This window comes from Brassica rapa, chromosome A06 (genome assembly GCF_000309985.2).
Source record: "Brassica rapa cultivar Chiifu-401-42 chromosome A06, CAAS_Brap_v3.01, whole genome shotgun sequence".
NCBI classification, from domain to species: Eukaryota; Viridiplantae; Streptophyta; class Magnoliopsida; order Brassicales; family Brassicaceae; genus Brassica; species Brassica rapa.
The window spans coordinates 6478162-6493611 of record NC_024800.2 but is presented as its reverse complement, the minus strand read 5'-3'; the positions used below and the strand labels follow the sequence as shown (position 1 = coordinate 6493611).

Here is a 15450-nt window from a genome sequence, read left to right as displayed (position 1 = left end):
AGATCGTGATCGTTACTAACTATTATCAGTTTTACATTGAGCTGACGACGTTTCGGACCCTAAAAATTTATACATTTTTTGGGTTTGGCTAAGAAAATATCATATGATGATATATGTTTTTGGTTTGGCTAAGAAAATATCATATGATCTAAGTTCTCTTATATCAGTCAATACATGCCATCATTTAACAGTCAGACCGTTTACTGATATGATATTTTTTTTGTCTACAAACTTCAAACCAATCAAAATGTTAACAGTCTTGTCATGTCTATTAAAAAGAAAGAGAGAAGTTGACAAAAAAAAAAAACAAAAAAAAAAAGAGAAGGATGAGGGCGAGATATAAATGAGAAATGCAAGTAAATGGTAACCACACCACCCTTTTCGGGTATGCCATCTTTTTACGGCGTTTTACCATATGTTTCAGACACGGAGCTCACGCACTTTCGCAGCATTGAACACATTCATGTGAGAGTGAGGCCCAAATGAGACCTTTCCAGCCAATAACCGCTCGCCACGACATCCGACAGAGTTTGTCCATGATCTTTGCAGCGTACAGTCAACACTGTGCGTTGGTATCAAGTACAATACTTTATTTACTCTGTGTAGCAAATTTAGATAAAAAAATAACGGAATCTATAGATTCTATGTACATCCATCCGCTCTGTTATTTTTTTTGTAGTGACAGAGAACTGATCTGTGTCTTGGATCTACTGATTACACTTAATGACGATTATTGTTGTTTGGTTTGTATAAATGTATGATGTTTCTTTTTAAGAAATTATTATTTTATTATCTTCTAACTCATATCAGTGAAATTAACCCATAAATAATATCCATTAACATAAAAGTAAGGCAACTTTTTACTTCTCGTCGGTTTTTAAAATAAATAAAAAACGACAAGGCATCTGGTACGTTGATTAATATAGGCATCAACTAAATTGAGCCTAGCCCCATCCACAAGACTTTCAATGAGCCTGCGCCCATTATCAGTAATCTGAATGGTTTTGGAGAAGATTGGTTTTTTGATATGTGCCTGATGATCCTGACTTCTTTAAGAGTGAAAAGAATTGCAAGAAAGCAAAGACAATGATTTATAATTTTGCAATTATGAAACACTTGCTTGATTCTATGTGAAAGATAATATATAGCCTCTGTTCAAGCTCACAAAAACCTTTCCCTATTGTTGCCTCTCAATCTAGCTAACAATCAAGTCAAAACAAAACAAAATTCGTTTTGGGTACTGTCAATCCATTCTAGGCTACTTTCAAACTCTTGTGTTTCCTGAGAAACAACATCAAACACAAGGAGACAATTTGTCCAACAATGTAGCCTCCTATAGCTCCATAACACACGCATATTGGCCATTCCTATTTAGAATAATAATAATATAACGATTAGTTAGTTATACATAAACATCTACTCATCCACCATGACCAAGAACAAGAACTAATATGTTGCACGTATAAATTTGGGATAGTAAAATATTACCTGCCATGGCCTTTCCCAGTCAAGCGGCATAGGCCAAGCTCCAAACCATCCTCCAATAATTGCTCCATATGCTGGAACAAGGATCATATACTCTATATTTCCACTAGGTCTATAAGAAACAACAAAATACGGATTAAATACATAAAATTTGTGTGATCTGCCATATAAGGAAGAAAATAAATAACTTACTTCACGGAAGCGAATACACGATGCCAATCTGTCAATGATGCACCAAATACTACAGTTGCTGGTACAAACTATTAAGTTCAAAAATAACTAGAGACAATCAAAGGTTTGTCCCAGACTGCAGACACATGCGCAGTATCAACATCATTACATCTTTTTAAGTGATATGAGCTGCAGCAGGAGGCAGCTTACCGTGAAAACAGACATAAGAAAGGACCAGTGAATTGTTTTTGGTAGATATCTGCATGAGATGAGAGGTAAATGCCCATGTCAGCATTAGAAAATCATGCAATCTCCATGCAGAAGGGTGATCACATACATTACTTCCATAAAAAGGAAAAAGGAAAAAGAATCAGAAGAGATAGAGACAAGATATTGGTGAAACATACTGCGCTCCAATTGGTGCACCCAAAGCAACCGCTCCCAGAGCATTCATAAAAGCCCCTATTAATCAAACAAAGAAAAGCCTCAGAAAAGTGACATTCAAGGAAGCATACTGGAATCCGTCCTACTTGAGTTTGATGTAACTGGGTAAGCTATTACATAGTTGCTAACTCGGAGAGCTGGGGAGATCACTCACATCACACAATAATCAACTTAAATTTTACAAGTGAAGCCTTTGGTTGTTCCTATTATTCGTACCAACGATAATAAGTTGAAAAGCAACAAACACAAACCTGAAAAAAGTCCTAAAATGCTTCGCCCAACAGCCTTAGAACACTGGAAAGCAATTCAAAGAAAACATTAATAGAGAGTTAAGCAGACTCATTGTGCCTTCTCTATACAAAGCAAAACACTTGTTCAACTTCTCTAATTACAAAGTGCAACATCTTAATGAAAAGAAACTATTGTTTTTAGTAAAACTGCATGGTTTAACCGATTTCAAAGAGCTTCTTTAACCCTTTCAGCTTCACTGAAACATAATTAAAAAAAAAAAAAATCAGAAACGAATAACACTCACCGAACATTTCTCTGGGTCTTTCCGTAGAAAGCTGTAGATGATCACCACAACCGGAAACTCAATACTCTGAAAGTTTAACATCAAAACAAGTCTATATCAACTAAAAATCAACACTTGAGCAGTGATAGATAAAAATAAGTGGAGTCACATTACCCAGAGAAGAAACAGAGTCAGAGATGGATCAGAGACGAGATCGACTGAAAATTTGAATCGAGCCACCCAGAATCCGACGGCCAGAAACAATTCAGTCATCAAGTAAACAGAAAACGCACCCAGCGCTGATATCGAACCATTGCTAGATACCCCAATGGAGGTTTCCAGCTTCTTCTGCTTAGCTTCTTTCATGGCTTCCCCTTCTCTCTCGTCTTCCGGATCTGAACGAGCGAAGAAGACGGAGAAAAAACTATTGGGCCTTTATATTTATATATGGGCTTAAACATTAAACCCATAATAGGCCTTTATGGCCCAGATATGAATCATTACCCCGGCGAATCCAGAAGTCTCTGGTACTTGTTTGAGACTTCGCCATCTTTCTACATCATCTCCGTGGCTTGTTACTTCCACGAGCTCTCTCTCGAAATGTCGTCTCTCACCTGTCCAATGCCTATATATATCTGCTTCCATCGATTCAAATTCCTCATCAAGCAGACAAGCAAACAACAACAGCTCAAATAAATCGAAAAAAACCTAATCTTCGCAATCAACAATGGCGACTAAATCGGATAAAGCTATCGGCATCGACCTCGGCACCACGTACAGCTGCGTCGGAGTGTGGATCAACGACCGCGTGGAGATCATCCCCAACGACCAAGGCAACCGCACGACTCCTTCCTACGTCGCCTTCACCGACACGGAGCGGTTGATCGGCGACGCGGCGAAGAATCAAGTCGCGCTGAACCCTCACAACACCGTCTTCGACGCGAAGCGTCTCATCGGGAGGAGATTCACCGATCCGTCTGTTCAGAGCGATATGCGGCACTGGCCGTTCAAGGTTGTCTCCGGTCCCGGAGATAAGCCGATGATCGTGGTCTCGTATAAGAACGAAGAGAAGCAGTTCTCTCCCGAGGAGATATCTTCGATGGTGTTGGTTAAGATGAAGGAAGTCGCAGAGTCCTTTTTGGGTCACACTGTTAAAAACGCTGTCGTTACGGTCCCTGCTTACTTTAATGACTCTCAGAGACAGGCCACGAAGGACGCGGGTTCGATCTCTGGGCTTAATGTTTTGAGGATTATTAACGAGCCCACTGCTGCAGCTATTGCTTACGGTTTAGACAAGAAAGGGACTAAGACTGGTGAGAGGAACGTTTTGATTTTCGATCTTGGAGGTGGAACGTTTGATGTTTCGTTGTTGACGATTGAAGAAGGTGTGTTCGAAGTGAAAGCTACGGCTGGTGATACTCACCTCGGTGGTGAGGACTTTGATAACAGGCTTGTGAACCATTTCGTTGCGGAGTTCAAGAGGAAGCATAAGAAGGATGTTAGTGGGAACGCGAGGGCGTTGCGGAGGTTGAGAACGGCTTGTGAGAGAGCGAAGAGAACGCTTTCCTCTACTGCTCAGACGACTATTGAGATTGATTCTTTGCACGAGGGTGTTGATTTCTACGCGACGATATCGCGTGCGAGGTTTGAGGAGATGAACATGGATCTCTTCAGGAAATGTATGGATCCTGTGGAGAAAGTTTTGAGAGATGCTAAGCTTGACAAGAGCCGTGTCCATGAGGTGGTTCTTGTTGGAGGATCCACGAGGATTCCTAAGATTCAGCAGCTTCTGCAGGACTTTTTTAATGGGAAGGAGCTTTGTAAAAGCATTAATCCTGATGAAGCTGTTGCCTATGGAGCTGCGGTTCAGGCGGCGATTCTGACTGGTGAAGGAAGCGACAAGGTGCAAGATCTTCTGCTTCTTGACGTGGCGCCGCTGAGCCTCGGAATCGAGACGGCTGGTGGAGTGATGACTGTGTTGATCCCGAGGAACACGACGGTTCCTTGTAAGAAGGAGCAAGTGTTCTCTACCTATGCGGACAATCAGCCTGGTGTTCTGATCCAAGTCTATGAAGGAGAGCGTGCGAGGACTAAAGACAACAACCTTCTTGGAACTTTTGAGCTCAAGGGGATCCCTCCTGCGCCGCGTGGAGTCCCTCAGATCAATGTTTGCTTCGACATTGACGCCAATGGGATCTTGAACGTGTCGGCGGAGGATAAAACGGCGGGTGTGAAGAACCAGATTACGATCACGAACGACAAAGGGAGGTTGAGCAAAGAGGAGATAGAGAAGATGGTGCAAGATGCTGAGAAGTACAAGGCGGAGGATGAGCAGGTGAAGAAGAGAGTGGAGGCCAAGAACTCGCTGGAGAACTATGCGTACAACATGAGAAACACTGTCAGGGATGAGAAACTGGCGCAGAAACTAGATCAAGAAGGTAAGCAGAAGATTGAGAAGGCGATTGATGAGACAATCGAGTGGATTGAAGGTAACCAGCTGGCGGAAGTTGATGAGTTTGAGTTCAAGTTGAAAGAGCTGGAGGGTATCTGTAACCCAATCATCTCCAAGATGTATCAGGCTGGTGCCGGTGCCGGATATCCCGATGGTGGTATGCCCGCAAGCGGTGGCTCCGGTGGTGCTGGAGGTCCGAAGATAGAAGAGGTTGATTAAAGCAGTGGAAAACAAAGAGTGTGTGCCGTTGGAAAGTCTTTATTTGTATCGTGTGTCTTAAGTATCTGAGAGTGTCTGTATTGCTATTGAAACTAATGAGAGTACTCTAGTTGTATGCTTTTTTTATTGTTGTTTCAATTAGTAAATAAAGTGATTCTTCCTGTCAAAACTTTTCGGTTGCAGTTACAGATCTCCAAGAAGTTTGTCTCGAAACTTCCTTGCAACACAACTCTTTCAGACATTAAAAAAAAACTCTTTTAAGACATGATCATCCATCAAGCTACACACACACACTTTAAAAAATATAGGTTGATATCTGTGAATCGTCTTTGCGTGCAGTCACTGTTTTGTCCTGTTAAAGCAAATCTGATCTTTGGAGTGTCAGAAAGAAACGTATCTTAAATCCATCACTAGTCATATTACAAAACATGTTCTGTCTTGGACCCACCTACGTGCATATATACACACTTTTAGCTTCAGAACAGTCACTTCAAATCCACCAAATCTCAAATAGCAAATGGAGAGAACATTTCTCGCATTGTTAATCCTCCTCTTCCTCTGCTTCTCCATCTCATCAGATTCCACGGAGCTCAGGCCATCAGCAAGCTTACTCGACCAAAAACAAGTCCATGGTGCTCTGTTTTAAGCATCTATTGTATCTCTTTAAGTTTATAGCCAAAATGTTAAAAGTATTATCCTTCGTATATGGCAGGGGCTACAGTTAAAGACATAAAAGGAGAGGAAAAAGAAGACAAGAGCATATACATCTTCAGGGCAGGGAAAGGAGCTCATGGTCATGGGTTTAAAGGTGGAAGAGGTGGAGGCCGTAAAGCATCTCCCAAACGTAACGCTGCCATGGACCACCGGCCACAGTTGTTCTTCTCGTCCGTATCCATTCTTTTCACAGGCTTTATAATGCTTTCATTAGGTCCATTCGACATGTTGATAAGATGACTATGTTGTGTGCCTAAATGTTTCAACTTGAGAGTTAACATGTGTTACTCAGAAAACTTCAAATTTTATTATACCTTATACGGAACTTAAGTACTATTGTATTATGAACATCGCATACACTTTCTCGAGCTACGGAGATTACTAGACAAACTCTGAAAATTGGCATAGCATAATACTTAACATTTTACCAAAAAAAATTAAAAAAAACTTTATCGAGCTAGCTTTAAACCGACAGCCACAATGACTGGTGGAGATAATCGGGTCGGGTTATCAAAGAATCGGGCCAAAAATCTGAAACGGGTCGCCGAATATTTGTTTGTAGATTCTCTACTGCTGACGTCATCTCTGCCTCTTTCTGTCTTTTTCAGATCGCACGTTGTGTGAAATCTCAAACAATTTTGATCAATCAGTTTGGTGTCGTACTCTCTCTTACTTTAATAATAATTGAACCTTATTAATGACAAAAAATTAGTCACATTACAGTGGATTATAACCGGTAAATTAAAGTCCAAACCAGAGTAAATTAGTTAAAGTCGGTCGGTTAGGAGTCAGGTTAACCCACATGAGGTCACTACTTGGCGACTAAACGAAAAGCTATTTGCGTGTTACTCGTATCCATCGCTCGTTTTGTTTCTTCCTTCTTCTTCTTCTCTTCTTCTTCATCCATATAATAATTTACAGCAAAACAATATCCATTACGTGTTTACTTGGGAACTCCCGAGAAGCCTCCACCGAGATCTGTTCGGTCTGTCTGGTTCTAGGGTTTTCCCTTCGACGAGTCTCTCTATTTGATTGGATTCACTGTGATGAAACCAATCTCCGTAGCAGAGGTAAAGATTCTTCTGATATATCTGGTTCTGGTTAGGATTCTCTTCGCTTAGTACGCTTCTACATGATTTGTTTGGTTGATTTCAAATCTGCAGCAGTTCGATCCTGTTGCTGGTGTTTTGTCTCCACAAGACGGCGAGTTCCCCCAAGTTTCCAGCTTTCTTGTCTGAATCTCAGATTAGTTCAGTAACATCTGCCTTGGATAGAGTTAACAACTACGAGATCAATTTTTATTTATTTAAAAACTGGTATACATTTTTTGAGTTATCGAGGAAATTTTTATTCTTTTGATGCTTGCACTGTTTCTATCCACTAGACATTTTAATGTTAATAAATTTGCATTTTCAGTGTCTGATTCTTTGCTACAATGTCTGAACTAAAAGAGCGCCTGCTTCCACCAAGACCTGCATCAGCTTTGAATCTCAGAGACGCTGCTGCTGCGTCTCGCTCTTCCGCTTCTGGAAGAACTTCCCTTCTCGGAGTTGACGTCTTGGGTCTTAAGAAGCGTGGACAAGGCCTGCGTTCTTGGATCCGTGTTGATACTTCTGGGAACACTCAGGTCATGGAGGTCGACAAGTTCACTATGATGCGTAGATGTGACTTGCCCGCTCGTGATCTACGCCTTCTTGATCCTTTGTTCGTGTATCCCTCAACTATCCTCGGCCGAGAGAAGGCTATTGTTGTGAACTTGGAGCAGATCCGGTGTATTATCACCGCAGATGAAGTTCTGCTCCTGAACTCTCTTGACAACTATGTCCTGAGGTATGTTGTTGAGTTGCAGCAGAGGCTAAAGACTAGTGGTGTAGGTGAGGTTTGGCAGCAGGATAATGGGCAGTTGAGTAGGAGGAGGAGGAGTTTTGATAATAGTTTTGAGAACTCGTCTCCTGATTATTTGCCTTTCGAGTTTAGAGCTCTTGAAATCGCCCTCGAAGCGGCTTGTACCTTTCTCGATTCCCAGGTTAGTAGTTTAATAGTGGCTGAGGTTCGATTTAACTTGTACACATTGATTGAACTTTGTGTATTCTCTATAGGCTTCAGAGTTGGAGATTGAGGCATACCCTTTACTAGACGAGCTTACCTCGAAGATCAGTACACTAAACTTGGAACGTGTACGTAGACTAAAGAGCAGACTTGTAGCGCTCACAAGAAGAGTGCAGAAAGTTAGGGATGAGATCGAGCAGCTGATGGATGACGATGGAGACATGGCGGAAATGTATCTCACGGAGAAGAAGAAGAGGATGGAAGGATCTTTGTACGGTGACCACCAGTCCTTGCTCGGTTACCGATCAAATGATGGCTTATCTGTTTCCGCACCTGTCTCTCCTGTTTCTTCTCCACCTGATTCACGTAGTAGACTGGATAGAAGCGTGAGTATTGCTAGGAGCCGACATGACAGTGCTAGGAGTTCAGAAGGCGTGACAGAGAACATAGAAGAGCTAGAGATGTTGCTGGAAGCTTACTTTGTCGTCATTGATAGTACTCTAAACAAACTGACTTCGGTAATTTGGTGTCCTCCTCTCTGTTTTACCTTTTTAATCTTTCATCGTTGGACAGCTTTAACCATCTGTGTCTCTCACTTTACAGTTGAAGGAGTACATTGATGATACTGAAGATTTCATTAACATTCAACTGGTAATACCTCAAGATTCAATCTCTTTATATCTACCACAGCTGAATGGTTAATCCAGATTGAGAAACCTCAAGAGTCTTTTGATGTTTTGGCAGGATAATGTGAGGAATCAGCTGATCCAGTTCGAGTTGCTTCTGACGACTGCAACATTCGTGGTAGCCATATTTGGGGTGGTAGCAGGGATATTTGGAATGAACTTTGAGATAGATTTCTTCACTCAGCCAGGTGCATTCAGATGGGTACTTATAATCACGGGAATCTGCGGCTTTGTCATATTTTCGGCGTTTGTCTGGTTCTTCAAGTATAGAAGACTCATGCCTCTATGAGAGAGAGAGAGAGAGAGGACATGATGAATGTGCTTGCCCCCCAGTTATTATGTTGCTTATTACATCATTACATGACTGTTGATTTGTTTCCTTTGCACAATTAAACATTGCCAATGCAAATGTGATAAAATCTTTTGTCATTTATTTAGAAACGGGTAACCGAACATAGTTGATACATCATACATGTCTTAATTATACTCAAAAACAAATCAAACATCTATATACAGATAGAGAGATACATATATATATTTAGGACCACGTACATGTTTTGTATCTGAAAGCAATTGGCTCAAAAAACGAGTAAACCCTCTGGATGTAACTAAAAATCAGGTGTACGGATTTGAGTTGCTTCTATTGGAACCTTTAGAGCTTGAAAAAAGAAACAATGTCATGAATACTCAGGAACTTATATGGGCCTATATGAAAGCCCATTATCATTTTAAACACAGTATGTTTTGTTACATGCTAGTGTAAATATAACCTTTCTCTTTTACTTGTTTTACACCCAACCAAAAAACGCGGTAAATACGCTATAACAGTCCCACATTCCAGGATGTGGAGCTTCGTAGACCCCAAACAAATTCCTTCCCAACAATATAGTAGGGAGGAACACGTGTCCACCACCTTCAAGGCTAATTGTTTGTCATTAGTGTATGATTAAGATTATTAAGGCTTATATCAACCATGCCAAGTAGGAACCCTCATTTTCTTCTTTCTCAAGTTTCCTTTTAGCCCTAGCTAGATTATGCAAAATCATTCACTTTTTTCAACGTTATCGAATATCACTGTAATTAATTGAGAAATTCAGATCTTTTAATGCTCTCATTTGTTGGCTGTTCTAGTCTTTTTCTCCCAAGTTTTTATTTTTATTTCATATAATCGAGATCTGGGGGTGAAATTAGGTTTTATGTTTTGGGGGTGATCTTGCTAGATTACACGCATGAAACGTACACAGCACACATGTGATTGTTTCTCAAGAACATGTATAAATCCCAATACATAAGCGGCCAGCGAGAAAAATTTGTTAGGTAACAAAAAGAAAAGAAAAAACGCAAATATTTTATTCTTTTGTTTCCCTAACAGTTTCTTCTGATAAATAAATAAGCGTTTCACAGGTTAGATGATCTAGATTCAAGTGCTTCTCATTCTACTGGAATGATGACGAAGAGAAACTGTTTCGGATTCCCCGTCAAGAATCGAGGTAGCGAAAAGAAGAGAGCCTCCAAATCTTTCAGGGAAGGTGTCAAAATCGGATCAGAAGGTCTGTTTTCCATCGGCAAATCCGTAACGAGAGCTGTTTTCCCTGAAGATCTAAGAATATCAGAGAAGAAAATCTTCGACCCTCAAGACAAAACACTCCTCATATGGAACAGAATGTTGGTCATTTCTTGTATTTTAGCTGTCTCCGTTGACCCGCTCTTCTTCTATCTCCCCATTGTGGACAACTCGGGGAGCAGCTGTATAGGGATCGACACGAAGCTAGCCGTTACAACAACGACTCTTAGAACGATTCTTGACGTCTTTTATCTAACTAGAATGGCTCTTCAGTTTCGTACAGCTTACATAGCTCCTTCTTCTCGTGTGTTTGGTCGTGGTGAGCTTGTGATTGATCCTGCTAAGATCGCTCAACGGTATTTAACACGTTATTTCATTGTTGATTTCCTCGCAGTGCTTCCCTTACCGCAGGTAAAAATAATAGAGCCTTGATCAACACTCTAGGTTTCATCAGAAGGACTTGATTAGGGTTTTTTTTTGTGGGGTTTTGTAGATTGCGGTATGGAAGTTTCTTCACGGATCAAAAGGAATGGATGTGTTACCTACGAAAACAGCTCTGTTGAACATTGTAATCACGCAGTACATTCCAAGATTCGTTAGGTTTATACCGTTAACGTCGGAACTAAAGAAGACTGCGGGAGCTTTTGCTGAAGGAGCTTGGGCTGGTGCTGCTTATTATCTCCTCTGGTATATGCTTGCAAGCCACGTAAGTGTCTCTAATCTATACATAACTCTTGTTTTGATTAGGTGTTGTTATGATTGTGTCATTTACGTTTTTTTTTGGCAGATAACTGGAGCTTTCTGGTATATGTTGTCAGTGGAACGTAATGATACTTGTTGGAGATTTGCGTGTAAAGTCCAACCAGATCCAAAACTATGTGTTCAGATTCTGTATTGTGGAACCAAATTTGTGAGCAGCCGTGAAACAGAGTGGATCAAGACAGTCCCTGAGCTTCTCAAGAGCAACTGTTCTGCTAAAGCAGATGATGCAAAGTTCAACTATGGGATCTATGGCCAGGCTATATCTTCAGGCATTGTATCATCAACAACGTTTTTCTCCAAGTTCTGTTATTGTCTTTGGTGGGGTCTTCAAAATCTCAGGTAAACTGCGTCAAAATCTATGAATGCACCTGTTTCTTGTGCGGTGTTTTAGACAATGTTCTAAAAATCGGTTTAGGGGGCAAATTGAGGCTAAACAAAATGTCTTTTTAAACCGATCTCTTTTTTTAAAGTCGGTCTAGACATTCAAAATATCGGTTTGCGGCTGCTTAAATAGTAATCTTCTATAAAGCTTTTAGTAGTCTTAGCAACATTTTGAACATTGGTTTTAACTTTTAAACAATATGGTGTTTCTTGCACAGTACGTTAGGTCAAGGGCTGCAAACAAGTACATTTCCAGGAGAGGTTCTGTTCTCCATTGCGATTGCTATAGCTGGGCTTCTTCTTTTCGCGCTTCTGATCGGGAACATGCAGACTTATCTTCAGTCACTTACCGTTCGTCTTGAGGAGATGAGGATCAAAAGACGTGACTCGGAACAGTGGATGCACCACAGGTCACTTCCACAGAACCTTAGGGAAAGAGTCAGACGCTATGATCAATACAAATGGTTAGAAACAAGAGGCGTGGACGAAGAGAACATAGTCCAGAGTTTACCAAAGGATCTAAGGAGAGACATAAAACGCCATCTCTGTCTGAATTTAGTTAGGAGGGTGAGTCTTCAGAATCATAATGCTTAAACTTGCTTTACAAGGAACTAAGAATGTGTTCTGTTTATGCAGGTTCCTCTGTTTGCTAATATGGATGAAAGATTACTTGACGCGATCTGCGAGAGGTTAAAGCCAAGTCTCTACACGGAGAGTACTTACATTGTCCGTGAGGGAGACCCGGTTAACGAAATGCTCTTCATAATCCGAGGCCGGTTAGAGAGTGTAACCACAGATGGAGGAAGAAGCGGTTTCTTCAACAGAGGGTTACTGAAAGAAGGAGACTTTTGCGGTGAAGAGCTTCTGACTTGGGCGCTTGATCCTAAAGCAGGCTCAAACCTACCTTCTTCCACAAGAACGGTAAAGGCTCTGACTGAAGTAGAGGCTTTCGCTCTCGAAGCCGAAGAGCTCAAGTTTGTAGCAAGTCAGTTTAGGAGACTTCATAGCCGACAGGTTCAACAGACGTTTAGGTTTTACTCTCAGCAATGGAGAACTTGGGCTTCTTCCTTCATCCAAGCTGCTTGGCGTCGCCATTCGAGAAGGAAGAACGCTGAGCTGAGAAGGATTGAAGAAGAGGAAGACGAGATGGGTTATGAAGATGAGTATGATGATGATGATGCTGAGGAGGAAGACGAGAGGACTCCAGTGTTTACAAGAACCGAGTCTTCTTCTAGACTACGTTCGACGATATTTGCTTCGAGATTTGCTGCTAATGCATTGAAAGGTCACAGACTAAGGAGCACAGAGAGTTCAAAGAGGTTGTTGAATCTGCAAAAGCCTCCGGAACCTGATTTTGATGCTGAATAAATGCATTTATTATATACACATAAAATGCTATATATATTATGTAACTTGTTTTACAAACTTTTTAAGATTATTTACACAAGAGCCAATGATCCTTCAAAGACCTGCATTGCATTTTTAACAGCTCCTACGTCGATATCGGCTAGATTCCCAGTCTTTGAAGCAACAATGACACAGTTACTCCTCTCTTCTGCGTCTGGTACAAAGAGATTTGCTTTCTCTTCTGAAGAGAACAACCCAATACTGTAAGAAGAAGAACAACAAACACACACATGTCAGTTATTGAAAAATAACTGATCAGTGTCCGTCCTAATCAGATAAGTTTCACCTTGGTTTGTCTCTAGCATTAGCTAGTTGAATAGCAGCTGTGTTTGTAGCGATAACTCCAGCAGAATCATTTATCAGAGCAGCCAACTAAGTAAAGGTCAAGAAATGGAATCAAGTTAGATTAAAGTTTCTCAACCTTTTTTCAGTAGATACAAGTCAGATGCCTAAGGCTTAGAGATACCTGTCCTGGTGTTGTGATGAAGACTATAGATGTATCATCACCCACATATTCTTCAACGTTTTCTCTCTCTTTCTCATGTGGAATCACATAGACCGGCTTGAATCCCCTGCCATTTTTTTCAGAATATGAAAATCGACATTTCAGCAAAAACATATACAACTCTAAGGTTGTATAGTTACCTTATACCCCTTGTTATCTGAGCCCATTTTGTAAGTGGAAGCAAACTATCACTATCTCCTTTTGATTGCATCGACGCCTTTGAATCTGATTCGATCCCATGGATCACTATAAACTTCCCTGTCTCCACTCCAGCTTCCCTGTACTTGTTAGCAACAACCTCTTTCAATCTCCGTGAAACCGACACCCTAAGTGGCAGCACAGGAGTCCTTGGAACACTCCTGAACGGTCTTCCTAACCAATCCTCCATCTGGTCATACCTGAAAACCATAAAACAGTCAATAAAACTTTCCATTCTGATTGCCTTGTGAAAGAAGCTAACTAACTCACATTTTATAACCTAATTCAGAAAGGTTGGTGTTTTCAGCTGTAAAGGTTTCAGATAGCATCAGACCAGCTCCAGCTGAGTTGACATTTGGGTAAATGTAGCTAACTCTGTCTCTAGCCGTTGTCATGAACAAGAACGCTGCGTGGCCTAACCCTGCGAGCTTTGTGGATAGAATCATGTCATAGTACCTTCCCTGTAACATTTAAAAGTTAATTTAAACATGTCTGATTAAAAAACAGAACAACAAAAAGGTTTTTTTTTTAAAAGGTACAAACTTTGAGAAGTCCGATCATGTCTGTATACTCAGCAGGTTCAGGCCAATGATCGTCTGGATCATACACATTAGCCCATCTCACGTTTTTATTTAACTCGTAAGTTTGTTTTCCTCTCTCTGTCGTTAAGACATCTACCTGAACACCAGGGTACCTTACAAACAACATGAAAAACGTTCAGACAATGTTCTGCATTTTCAGTAAAAAAGACTTTTTTTTTTAACTTTTTTTACCTGTCTTTAAGTAGCTGAATCGTCGGGAAAAATAGTAGATTCTCGTAAACACCGCCGGAGACGACGCAGCAACACCGTCGGACATCTCCTCTGATTTTCAGCGGCAAAGAAGCGAGCTCGACGGTGTAACCCATTGGGAACTTCAAGAACCCGTATGGGTTATCAGGATTATCCGGTGGTCTGGGGTCCTCTTCTTGCTTTCCGTCGGCGAAGAGTGAACCGTATTCGTTATTGAGGTCTTCACCGTCGTCGAATGGGTCGAGCCACGCGCTCTTCTTCTTCTTGAGGTTGACTGATACATCGAGGGATCTGGAGGGTAGCCGGGTTTGGAAGTTGAGGAAGACGAGTCGTTTGGTGGAAAACGGCGGCGTTTTGAAGAAGGGAGAGATGGGTTTGGGTGATTGAGGAAGTGAAGCCATGGGAGAGTGTTGAAGGTGTTTTGAGCCAAAGAATGGAAAAAGTTTTTGGATGTTTTGAATGTTTAAGGAAAGAGAAGAGATCACGTTCGAAACTAGGATAAGTGGGTCCCAATTGTTGTTACTTTTCCACCTTAGAATAAATAATTCATTTAATTTTGTCTCATAGTAATAAATCTTGAGATTACACGAGCAAAACATTCCCTAATATAGTAATCTGAATCATTAAGACATTAAGAATATGCTTAAACATTACAGTAATCAAACCCATCTTATTGTTGGGTCGAATGAAAAAGAAGAACTAAACGATGACGTGACTGACAAGCGGTGACTAGTGAACGACCTTCTTCTCTTCTCTGTCTCTCGTCGTTCAGAAGTTTTTCTGGGTTTTTCTGAAGTCAAAAGGGTTTTCTCGTCGCTGTTTCAAGTCTTTTTCTCTGTGATTTTTATCGCTTTCTCATTGTTTCTACCCACCGTAAGTAACTTGGCTTGGTTTGCTAGAAGATTCCTTAAAACGGGAATTAAAAGCTTCATTAGCTATATAAAGCCTAGATTTTTCGCTATTACTCTCTCTAAATATGTTTTGGAATTAGCAAATTCTGTAGATTTAGTACTAGATCAGTGAATACCGAAGGAACATAACCTCGATGACTGCTTCATATTCCTCTGATGCGTCCTCTTCTTGCGAGTCGTCGCCTTTGAGCGCGGCG

The 15450-nt window shown here is 40.9% G+C and overlaps 6 protein-coding genes across 10 annotated transcripts; 4 read left to right on the top strand and 2 right to left on the bottom strand.

The window, feature by feature from the left end:
- Nucleotides 1-144: 144 nt before the first annotated feature.
- On the bottom strand, nucleotides 145-3360 carry LOC103872404 (phosphatidylinositol-glycan biosynthesis class F protein). 3 transcript variants are annotated; one of them, XM_018659898.2, is made up of 9 exons: nucleotides 3119-3360; nucleotides 2789-3009; nucleotides 2636-2701; nucleotides 2352-2394; nucleotides 2064-2118; nucleotides 1867-1915; nucleotides 1678-1745; nucleotides 1489-1597; nucleotides 145-543 (listed from the first exon to the last, which is right to left on the bottom strand). In XM_018659898.2, the coding sequence occupies exons 1-9, from the start codon at nucleotides 3162-3164 to the stop codon at nucleotides 421-423; spliced, it is 780 nt and encodes a 259-aa protein (XP_018515414.1). In that variant the 5' UTR covers nucleotides 3165-3360; the 3' UTR covers nucleotides 145-420. The 3 variants fall into 3 exon arrangements, with proteins under 3 accessions (XP_018515414.1, XP_018515415.1, XP_009149046.1); XM_018659899.2 differs by having other exon boundaries at nucleotides 2789-3038; nucleotides 3119-3314; XM_009150798.3 differs by lacking the exon at nucleotides 145-543 and adding an exon at nucleotides 1075-1367.
- Nucleotides 3287-5454, top strand: LOC103872405 (heat shock 70 kDa protein 5). Its single transcript, XM_009150799.2, has one exon. The coding sequence runs from the start codon at nucleotides 3342-3344 to the stop codon at nucleotides 5283-5285; it is 1944 nt and encodes a 647-aa protein (XP_009149047.1). The 5' UTR covers nucleotides 3287-3341; the 3' UTR covers nucleotides 5286-5454.
- Nucleotides 5455-5706: 252 nt separating this feature from the next.
- On the top strand, nucleotides 5707-6349 carry LOC103872403. The gene is made up of 2 exons (XM_009150797.3): nucleotides 5707-5917; nucleotides 5998-6349. Exons 1-2 carry the CDS (start codon nucleotides 5803-5805, stop codon nucleotides 6237-6239), a joined length of 357 nt encoding a protein of 118 aa, XP_009149045.1. The 5' UTR covers nucleotides 5707-5802; the 3' UTR covers nucleotides 6240-6349.
- Nucleotides 6350-6791: 442 nt separating this feature from the next.
- Nucleotides 6792-9200, top strand: LOC103872402 (magnesium transporter MRS2-1). Of its 3 annotated transcripts, none has more exons than XM_009150795.3 (6): nucleotides 6796-7069; nucleotides 7166-7315; nucleotides 7416-8025; nucleotides 8099-8566; nucleotides 8652-8699; nucleotides 8793-9200. In XM_009150795.3, exons 3-6 carry the CDS (start codon nucleotides 7435-7437, stop codon nucleotides 9021-9023), a joined length of 1338 nt encoding a protein of 445 aa, XP_009149043.1. In that variant the 5' UTR covers nucleotides 6796-7069; nucleotides 7166-7315; nucleotides 7416-7434; the 3' UTR covers nucleotides 9024-9200. The 3 variants fall into 3 exon arrangements, with proteins under 3 accessions (XP_033129247.1, XP_009149043.1, XP_009149042.1); XM_009150794.3 differs by having other exon boundaries at nucleotides 7163-7315; XM_033273356.1 differs by lacking the exon at nucleotides 7166-7315 and having other exon boundaries at nucleotides 6792-7069.
- A 444-nt stretch (nucleotides 9201-9644) lies between these two features.
- On the top strand, nucleotides 9645-12951 carry LOC103872400 (putative cyclic nucleotide-gated ion channel 7). The gene is made up of 6 exons (XM_009150791.3): nucleotides 9645-10051; nucleotides 10139-10709; nucleotides 10792-11004; nucleotides 11086-11399; nucleotides 11660-12008; nucleotides 12078-12951. Exons 1-6 carry the CDS (start codon nucleotides 10005-10007, stop codon nucleotides 12807-12809), a joined length of 2226 nt encoding a protein of 741 aa, XP_009149039.1. The 5' UTR covers nucleotides 9645-10004; the 3' UTR covers nucleotides 12810-12951.
- LOC103872401 (photosynthetic NDH subunit of subcomplex B 1, chloroplastic) lies at nucleotides 12794-14796 on the bottom strand. Its single transcript, XM_009150793.3, has 7 exons — nucleotides 14325-14796; nucleotides 14095-14245; nucleotides 13822-14012; nucleotides 13494-13751; nucleotides 13315-13420; nucleotides 13135-13220; nucleotides 12794-13049 (listed from the first exon to the last, which is right to left on the bottom strand). Exons 1-7 carry the CDS (start codon nucleotides 14741-14743, stop codon nucleotides 12881-12883), a joined length of 1380 nt encoding a protein of 459 aa, XP_009149041.1. The 5' UTR covers nucleotides 14744-14796; the 3' UTR covers nucleotides 12794-12880.
- Nucleotides 14797-15450: the final 654 nt, after the last annotated feature.

Excerpts from the sequence above, each read along its gene's own strand:
- LOC103872404 (XM_018659898.2), bottom strand. The coding sequence starts at position 3,164 with ATGGCGAAGTCTCAAACAAGTACCAGAGACTTCTGGATTCGCCGGG. Across the intron at positions 2,702-2,788 it reads TGACTCTGTTTCTTCTCTGG|AGTATTGAGTTTCCGGTTGT; the intron begins GTAATGTGACTC and ends TTAAACTTTCAG. Across the intron at positions 1,916-2,063 it reads GGTGCACCAATTGGAGCGCA|ATATCTACCAAAAACAATTC; the intron begins GTATGTTTCACC and ends CATCTCATGCAG.
- LOC103872405 (XM_009150799.2), top strand. The coding sequence starts at position 3,342 with ATGGCGACTAAATCGGATAAAGCTATCGGCATCGACCTCGGCACCACG.
- LOC103872403 (XM_009150797.3), top strand. The coding sequence starts at position 5,803 with ATGGAGAGAACATTTCTCGCATTGTTAATCCTCCTCTTCCTCTGCTTC. Across the intron at positions 5,918-5,997 it reads CGACCAAAAACAAGTCCATG|GGGCTACAGTTAAAGACATA; the intron begins GTGCTCTGTTTT and ends CGTATATGGCAG.
- LOC103872402 (XM_033273356.1), top strand. The coding sequence starts at position 7,435 with ATGTCTGAACTAAAAGAGCGCCTGCTTCCACCAAGACCTGCATCAGCT. Across the intron at positions 8,567-8,651 it reads CTCTAAACAAACTGACTTCG|TTGAAGGAGTACATTGATGA; the intron begins GTAATTTGGTGT and ends CTCACTTTACAG. Across the intron at positions 8,700-8,792 it reads ATTTCATTAACATTCAACTG|GATAATGTGAGGAATCAGCT; the intron begins GTAATACCTCAA and ends ATGTTTTGGCAG.
- LOC103872400 (XM_009150791.3), top strand. The coding sequence starts at position 10,005 with ATGTATAAATCCCAATACATAAGCGGCCAGCGAGAAAAATTTGTTAG. Across the intron at positions 10,710-10,791 it reads CAGTGCTTCCCTTACCGCAG|ATTGCGGTATGGAAGTTTCT; the intron begins GTAAAAATAATA and ends GGGGTTTTGTAG. Across the intron at positions 11,400-11,659 it reads TGGGGTCTTCAAAATCTCAG|TACGTTAGGTCAAGGGCTGC; the intron begins GTAAACTGCGTC and ends TTTCTTGCACAG.
- LOC103872401 (XM_009150793.3), bottom strand. The coding sequence starts at position 14,743 with ATGGCTTCACTTCCTCAATCACCCAAACCCATCTCTCCCTTCTTCAAA. Across the intron at positions 13,752-13,821 it reads TCTGAATTAGGTTATAAAAT|GTATGACCAGATGGAGGATT; the intron begins GTGAGTTAGTTA and ends TATGGTTTTCAG. Across the intron at positions 13,050-13,134 it reads AATGCTAGAGACAAACCAAG|TATTGGGTTGTTCTCTTCAG; the intron begins GTGAAACTTATC and ends TTCTTCTTACAG.